The sequence below is a fragment of the Rhipicephalus sanguineus genome, chromosome 10 (assembly GCF_013339695.2).
Source record: "Rhipicephalus sanguineus isolate Rsan-2018 chromosome 10, BIME_Rsan_1.4, whole genome shotgun sequence".
NCBI lineage: Eukaryota > Metazoa > Arthropoda > Arachnida > Ixodida > Ixodidae > Rhipicephalus > Rhipicephalus sanguineus.
In genome coordinates, this window is record NC_051185.1 from 62,649,626 (window position 1) to 62,657,179 (window position 7,554).

Consider the following 7,554-nt stretch of genomic DNA (forward strand, 5'->3'; position numbering starts at 1 on the left):
ATTTAGCGAGTCCGAGTCAGAGTGTGTTTGGTTGAGGGAAATTTCGGCGAGTGAGTCCGAGTGAGGTCTCAGAGCAAAATATAATTCTTGAGTGAGTCTGAGTAAGTTCCAATATCTTTACCGACCCATGGGCGCTAGAGACGTAACCTAGTATCGGTGCAAGCTGAAAGACTCGAACGCTTCTACGCCCCTAACACGGAGCACTGACGGCGGGCGCTATTCGCAGTGGCCTCTTCACCAAGATCGTAATAACCTGCGAGCACTCGGCGTTTAGTGCTTGCTTCCGAAGCATAAGAGTAAAGTAAGCGTTTGATATACGAAGTAATCTTCGATCGTAGCGCGATCCTTACCTTGTGTTGCTGATACTTTCGAACACATAGCGTCTACGAACGGTGCTCGTATCTTTATACTCGTTTTTGAGTTTCGTGCATTGAGTGCAAATCGAACCAAAGCATGCAGACGCTCCGGGGAAGATGGAATCCTGAAGCGATGAAACATCTTTGCTGAAGATTCGACAAGTGGTATTTTCTTCAAGGCAGCAACTGGCCTTGAAGGAAATACAAGACCTTGCTGCCTTCGAGAAGGCAAGACCACGCATCCAAACGCAGCTGGTTCCAGCGACACCTTGTTCAAGAATTTTTCATGTACTTAATGCAGTTACACGTGTCGACGTTGGGTGGAACACTCGTTCGTGCAGGCCCGTGAGTACGCACTTGTGCACACTTAGTCGCTTTCAACGGAGGTCACGTGCAAGCGTCAAAAGCCACGCTTCGAGCTTTTCAAGGGACTGGAAGGTGCACGGAATTGCGTACGCGAATTGGTCGAACGCCTATAAATGATAACATCACTCTTTATTGTCAACGACGTACAGATACAGCACGTTGGAGTTCACATTGAACAGACATCATAGAGGAAAACATCATAACTGTATAGATTTACTAAGCATGCATTCAAGTAGTCCTAGAGCCAAGGATCAGTTGAGTATGTCAAAAACCCATAAAATCAATCAAGTCCGTGTAAGGCATACATTGCCGAAGGTTGTGACTTATTGCCCTCGATTCTTCATCATTTATTCTTTGGTGCCAGTGGCTAAATGGCGTGAAAGTTACCCTCGCGTTTATAATTATGGCGGTATTCTCACAGCTATAAAGGCTATTGTAGAAATAGTGTGCGAGTTTCAACGAAAAGAGTGAGCTTCAGGTACGACATAAAAATAAATCATAAAAAGGACAATAATAATTATACAACAACAAAATGAAAAAAAAATATCCGTGGTGTTTGAAATATCAATACATACATGGGCACGCAATCAATGCACAAAATGTCACGAAAAAAAAAAAAAACTCGGCGTAATACACAAACGCTCCATACGGCTTTGCACGCCGCCAGCTGGTAGACATCCCAGTTCAAATCTACATCTGTCATCCCTGTATACATCGCAAAAAGCTATGAAGTGGCTGCATTGTTTAAGAATGAGCTGCTTGGTCGCAGTTTGGTAATTTCAAAGATAACTTCCTGTGGACTACGTTACGCAAGGCATGATACATGTATCTATAGTTTCATTGAGGCTTTTAAACTTGGTTTCCTTCTGAGGTTGATCGGAAGCGTTGGATGAAAACTTCTTCAGCGACACGGCGGTGTACCACGGTTCCACGCTTGTCCGCGCCAAGGAGTTTTTGGTTCCGGAGAGTGTAGCGGCGGCGAGTTGAAGACCGATGAAGACGTGGTTATTCTTGTTTTCCTAGTGGTCGATGATGTTGGTCACTATCTGGACGTCGTCCTCCTTGTCGCCGTTCTGCTCGGCGCCCATTCGGAGTCCCATGGACAGGCCCAGGGCGAAGGTGTAGACACGAGAGTCGATGACGTAGCCGTCCTCGCTGTACTCTGCGCATGCGCGTTTTTGCGAGAGAAGGAAGAAAAGATCAGTGGCGATTCAGCCGTACGTCAGCATAACCTCTAATTACGTTTAATTACACACGCCTCGGTGGTCTAATGGTTATGGCGCTCGACTGCTGACCCGAAGGCCGCGGGATCGAATGCCAGCCGCGGAGGCCACATTTTGATGGAAGTGAAATGATAGAGACCCGCGTACTTAGATTTAGGTGCATGTTGAAGAACACCATGTGGTCGAAATTTCCGAAGATCTCACATCATATCGTAGTATTGGGACGTAAAACCTCAACAATTAATATTATTATCTTTTGGCTTATACGATAACAGGGGCGCGAGACAGAAAAAAAAATCAGACCAGATATAACGAGTACGAACCATCAAAAAGAATTGCTTGCTGCCTATGTTAAATTGTATCACCCTTCACGAATTCGGCCGGATATCTATTGCGGCAAATACCCATGGGTGTTTGCCGCTATAGATCTACATACATGGGCCGAGCAGGCGTGACTTTGCGAAGAACGGACAGAAACGTTATAATAATTCGAAAAGGAAAAAGTTTTTTCATATATGACATTTGAAGTCATTAAGGCTACGACATATTTTTTTTTCAGGACTTCTAACTTTTGTATGATCGTCATGCGAGCAAAGTAAGGAAAAGTCTTGTCACTTCAAGAGCTGCAAGTATGGTGACCAAATTTTTTTCTTTAGGAAGCTCTCTTTTCTAAAATCGTTCAAGCGTAGGCGATAAAGCTGTTGTGACAAACGCTTCTTATGCATTCCCATTATTTTCAATGTTACGAGAATGTAGGGCTTACCATTTAACCGCTTGAGGACGTCGTTCATGGGGACCTGGACTACTTCGTAGAACTCTGCAAGATGAAGAAGAAAAAGTGTTTGAAGCCTCGTTTTCTTTTATTTTTTTTAAATTTCATATCTGGCTTTTTATAGCACTTGTATAACGGAGAAACTGAAGCTGAAAATAGGTGTGGTACCGCATATCTGTAGATTCACATTTAGCAGTTAATAACATGCATGATAATGACCTTCATATTTGTTTTAACCGCAGAATACAGTGCGATTTCAAAATTATCGCACACAAGGTACCGTGTGTTGAACCCATCTGACTTGCAGTGTCCGTTGTCTCTGCACTGAATGCCACCTCGCGGTAACTTCCTATAGGTTGTGCCAACCGAAAGCGTAACGCTTGCTCGACTAAGTATAACGACTCCGTGACGGATAACGTGCTTTGTTATTTCGTGAACTCTGTTGATTTCCGAACAAAACGACCTTCAGTACATGCTTACAACGCAGTGGCAGGTTCGGCAATATCGTTATTTCGGGCATTAGACGTGACTGCGAAGATTCCATAAGTGTGTTCCCGGTAATTAACCGCAAGAGATTAATGATAAGGACGTTATCTGAACAAAATTAAATTTACGCTTACCTCCCTCGCCAAACTTCTGCTGGGCGTTGAGGTTGCGTAGATCGTCGCCATTTATCTGCAGAAGAAAGCACCAAAGCATAATTAAACACATGTCGTGCTGACGCAACGTAGCTTAATTCCTTGCTAATGGGTTTAGCTTAGACTATCACAAGAGATAACGCAGAATGACGAAGAAATACGTGAACAAGGCAGCGCTAGGTAACAGGCGTTACATAAACTAATCACCCAAAGCGTTTACAGCAGTACTTATCTCGTATGCAATTTGTCCTCAACTCCCGATTCCATTCCCGCAAAGGTGCACATCATTAAATATCAGAGCACAGCAAAACAACGACGACAAAGTATCCTACAGCCTAACCTTGCTCACTTTTTCTTACGCAGGAAAATGTCCCGTTTATTGTTACTCCATAAAACCTTTCACAATGCAGAACAGGGAGGTACCACACTAGTGAGTCATATCGCATGCTTCGTCACGTACAGATTGCAGCAAGAAAGTAAGCGTTCATTTCTGTAAAGCCAACCATTACTTTTACTTGATTCCGAAGACTCCACGCTACTGGAACCACGATATTTCTGTATTTATATACGTATCTATGTACTGCCTCTGACATTCCCTCGCCACTCAATTCTTAAACAATCATGGGCATTGCAGGTGAATGAATGAATGAATGAATGAATGAATGAATGAATGAATGAATGAATGAATGAATGAATGAATGAATGAATCCTCACCTCGACTGAGACGAGCTTTGTCGTGCACGCTGTGTGGACTGGATCAGAGGCCGTCACTGCAGAGGTTGAGAAGACACGAAGAGTTTAAGGAAACTGGTCCACATTGGTTTCTCTACGTAATGACTCATCCAAGGACTATAAGGTAATGGGCTAACGTAAAAGGCTCAATGGATAGTAGACTTACAGGGGCTGGTCTGCTTGAGACCGGTGCAAGTGTAGCCGGTTTGCGAGTTGAGCCGCCTCAACGCGGAGGCCTCTGATGTCTGGTCCGTCGGCTCCACGACGCCTACGAAGGGAGAAAAAAAAAAGAAAGCAGACACGAAACCGTTAGTAAACACTGTCTATGGGAAGGGTCAGTGTAATGCGTACAGTAAGGCTTTTTTAACAGCGAAGCTGTGAAAGCTTGGCGGTTAAAAAGACGTCCGTTAACAAGAAACCCCTGCTTCGCCATGCCTGTGCTAAGAATAGCCAAGCCGCCGCCGAGCCGTCGCCATAGCACCCTCCACTGTTATACCACGGCTCGAGGACAGCGATTTCAAGGCATTCAGAGTGGCAAAGTGCTCCTGTACTTTCAAAGTACTCCTGTACTTATTATATATTATATAGGCACATTCCAAGTGCTCCTGTACTTATTATATATCGATTATAAGTTAGCGTCTCACCGGCGGGGAACTCCAGGGTGAAGGCCTTCATGGATGGCCGGTATTGCTTGACGAGGACAAGGCAGTCGTACTTGAGCATGCGCCGAAGGATGGGAAGAGCACAGACGGCTGCGAAGAGATGATGAATGGCATCACTAATTGCAGAATGCACACAGATACTGTAAGCATAGTAACAGAATGCTGTTGCTTTCAAAAAAATAAAGTAATTGCAGCTGTAGTTCGTTGTGGTCGAAGCATGATGGTCCCGGGAAGTGCGTATTAAGATCGTATAAACAAGCTTCTTACGTGAAGATTGCACTGAAAGCGCAGATGGGGGCTTTAGTGGTTAACTCGCGACATCACACGTGGGTTGGATAGAAGTGAAGAAAATAAAAAATAAACAAAAAAGGACAACCTGACTGTAGGGTATGCAGAACTCGGGGTGTACTTTTAGAGTATCGATCAATTGCAGCTTTGTCGCGTTATAAATCACAGTAGTTACAATTCATATACTCGCCGATTAACATTCAAGCTGCAAGGCACCAGGTATTTTTTTCGAAATCCAATCTACGAATGCGCGCGCACGCCTATGCGTTTGATATGCCTTCAATCACACAATATCCTCCTGCAAGTTTTTTTTTCCCCCTCGGGCATGTCCGTCTGAATTTTGAAGGGAGCATGATGAACTGGTGTTAAACTTCGTTGAGAAACAATGCGTGTATGCTTCCGTGCAGTAAATCTTATTCGGGCTATCAGGACTGAAACAGAACACAGATATAGAAGCTAAAGGCATTTCTGAATTTACTCCGAGCTCCACACCCCACCCCAGTCTAATGTGACTGAGCTGCGCTATACATTTTAACATATGTACTGGACTGCACTTACAGTCAGACTCGCTGCTCTTGGCTTTCTGGCATCGTTCGGCCACCTCCCATATCCTGCAACAAGAGGAGAGACGCTCGTTCACTATCGCAAGCAGAATTAAATGAACGCGCAAAGAACAGCCGTATTGTACCGCCCGAAGAGCGCGCAGCATTAAAAGCGATAGAATCGTTAGACAGGTTCCTTCAATACTCTTGTTCGTTTAAAGGGGTGCTGACCTGAAAAAGTAATTACAGTATGTTTCTGAAAGCTAGTTTTGGTTCCTACTGTACCCTGACGTCACAACACGGTATGAGCTTCTCGTCACGTGCTCCCGCAATACATAGTGACGTTTCCACGGGCGTTCCGTACCGTGGCTCCGTTGGTGACGCAAAAGCGACCAGTTTGAATGTTTTGGTAACGCACAAGCGGCCATATTGGAAGCTTTTGTACCTGACGTCATCAGAACTAGCCAGACTGCTGCGTGAAGTCACCAGAATTAGTACTGTAGCCTGGCGTCAAGCTAGTGTCAATGTCGACAGGTGCGCCATGGAAACATTGACTTTAATATCAAAATAAAATACCTTATCAGCATTTGCTGAGCTTGACACTTGCTCCGAGTCGTCTCTGCATACAGGAGATTTGTATGGTAGAGTAAACGTGCCTTCGAAAAAAGGTGTCAGTACCCCTTTAACGTTTAGGAAAACAGAACGCTGTCACGGCTCTGCTGTAGAGCAGAGCGGAGCTTGACGCTACTGCGCGCTCTGGATTCGTCGTTTCCGCAGCGAACCACACACTGCGTCTCGGGAGACTTCCTAACACTCCGCGTGCCGGCCGCGCATGCGCCGTCCGTACCGCGACAGCACGGCGACGGCGCCAGTGCACCGTGAGTGTAAACGAAAGCATCGTGGTAGCTTGGATTGAATGCCTCAGTAGAGTGCATAATTCGATTGGGCGTGCAAAGGATCACAGAGCACTGTATACTCACTTTTGGCTGCCGGTGGCATCCACGTACTTGTACTTGGCGAGCGACATGTGTTCGCCGCGGGCAATCACCTGCGCAAAAAACAATAACAAGCACGAGTGAGAACACGATACTAACATACTACGTTGGGTATTTAGATTTGCTTTTTTTATTTATTTTTATTATTATTATTATTTTATTACTATTATTATTTTTATTATTATTATTATTATTTTATTATTATTATTATTATTTATTATTATATTATTATTATTATTATTATTATTATTATTACGTGCCAGCACAGGGTACGGGATGAGATCGAAGGCGACACAGCAGGACGCTGAACTCACAAAGGAAGTTTTATTCTGACACACGTCTGAGATGTCTCAACAAGCTGAAGGAAAAATGCGTTAGCAAAACCTCCAGTCAAGCTGACGTTAAAATGAACGGTAAGAAAGGGAATGCGTCATTAAAACGAATGTGTTTGCTATCGACTGTCATTTCTGCAGAAAGACCATTTCTGCTGCGCATCCGTGCACCTTTCGTATAGACTTGAATTTTCTCGTTAGCTTTTTCCCGCTTCGTTTTGATACGCTGTTGTCCATACTTATTGTGACGTGCATCAGTGTAAATTGCTGATTTTAGTGTCCCCTGTGTGGGCTTTGTCTCCTTGTCCCTTCTCCTTTCGCTGATATCGCATAGCGAATACAAGAGTTCCACAGACGCTGTCATCCTATATTACCAGCCAACGTTCACTATATATACGTATAAACAGATTTCCCGCAAGGCATCTTGCTGTCGCAAGCAAGGCTGTCAACCATGACGTGAAGTCAAGTGTCGAAACGTAGATCCTGTTTACGAGATGAAGTCACGTGCAACTTGACTACTAGGCGCCGCATTCTGCTCCTATACCGCCGTATCCAGAGTGTCAGACTCAGCCGTCCTAGTCGCGAAAGTCGCAACAAGGACAGCATCCTTCAGAATGCGAATAGTGCCCCTGTATTAGGAACACTAAA

At 44.6% G+C, this 7,554-nt stretch overlaps 1 protein-coding gene across 1 annotated transcript; it reads right to left on the minus strand.

Annotated features, from left to right (window-relative positions):
• Nucleotides 1–832: 832 nt before the first annotated feature.
• LOC119371980 (ADP-sugar pyrophosphatase) lies at nt 833–6,686 on the minus strand. Its single transcript, XM_037642418.2, has 8 exons — nt 6,560–6,686; nt 5,596–5,648; nt 4,732–4,839; nt 4,254–4,355; nt 4,070–4,125; nt 3,338–3,392; nt 2,709–2,762; nt 833–1,884 (listed from the first exon to the last, which is right to left on the minus strand). The coding sequence occupies exons 1-8, from the start codon at nt 6,673–6,675 to the stop codon at nt 1,742–1,744; spliced, it is 687 nt and encodes a 228-aa protein (XP_037498346.2). The 5' UTR covers nt 6,676–6,686; the 3' UTR covers nt 833–1,741.
• Nucleotides 6,687–7,554: the final 868 nt, after the last annotated feature.

Coding starts and splice junctions, on each gene's coding strand:
- LOC119371980 (XM_037642418.2), bottom strand. CDS start 6,675: ATGTTAGTATCGTGTTCTCACTCGTGCTTGTTATTGTTTTTTGCGCAG. Junction 5,649..6,559: donor GATGCCACCGGCAGCCAAAA/GTGAGTATACAG, acceptor CTCTTGTTGCAG/GATATGGGAGGTGGCCGAAC. Junction 4,356..4,731: donor CACCCTGGAGTTCCCCGCCG/GTGAGACGCTAA, acceptor CTCCCTTCGTAG/GCGTCGTGGAGCCGACGGAC.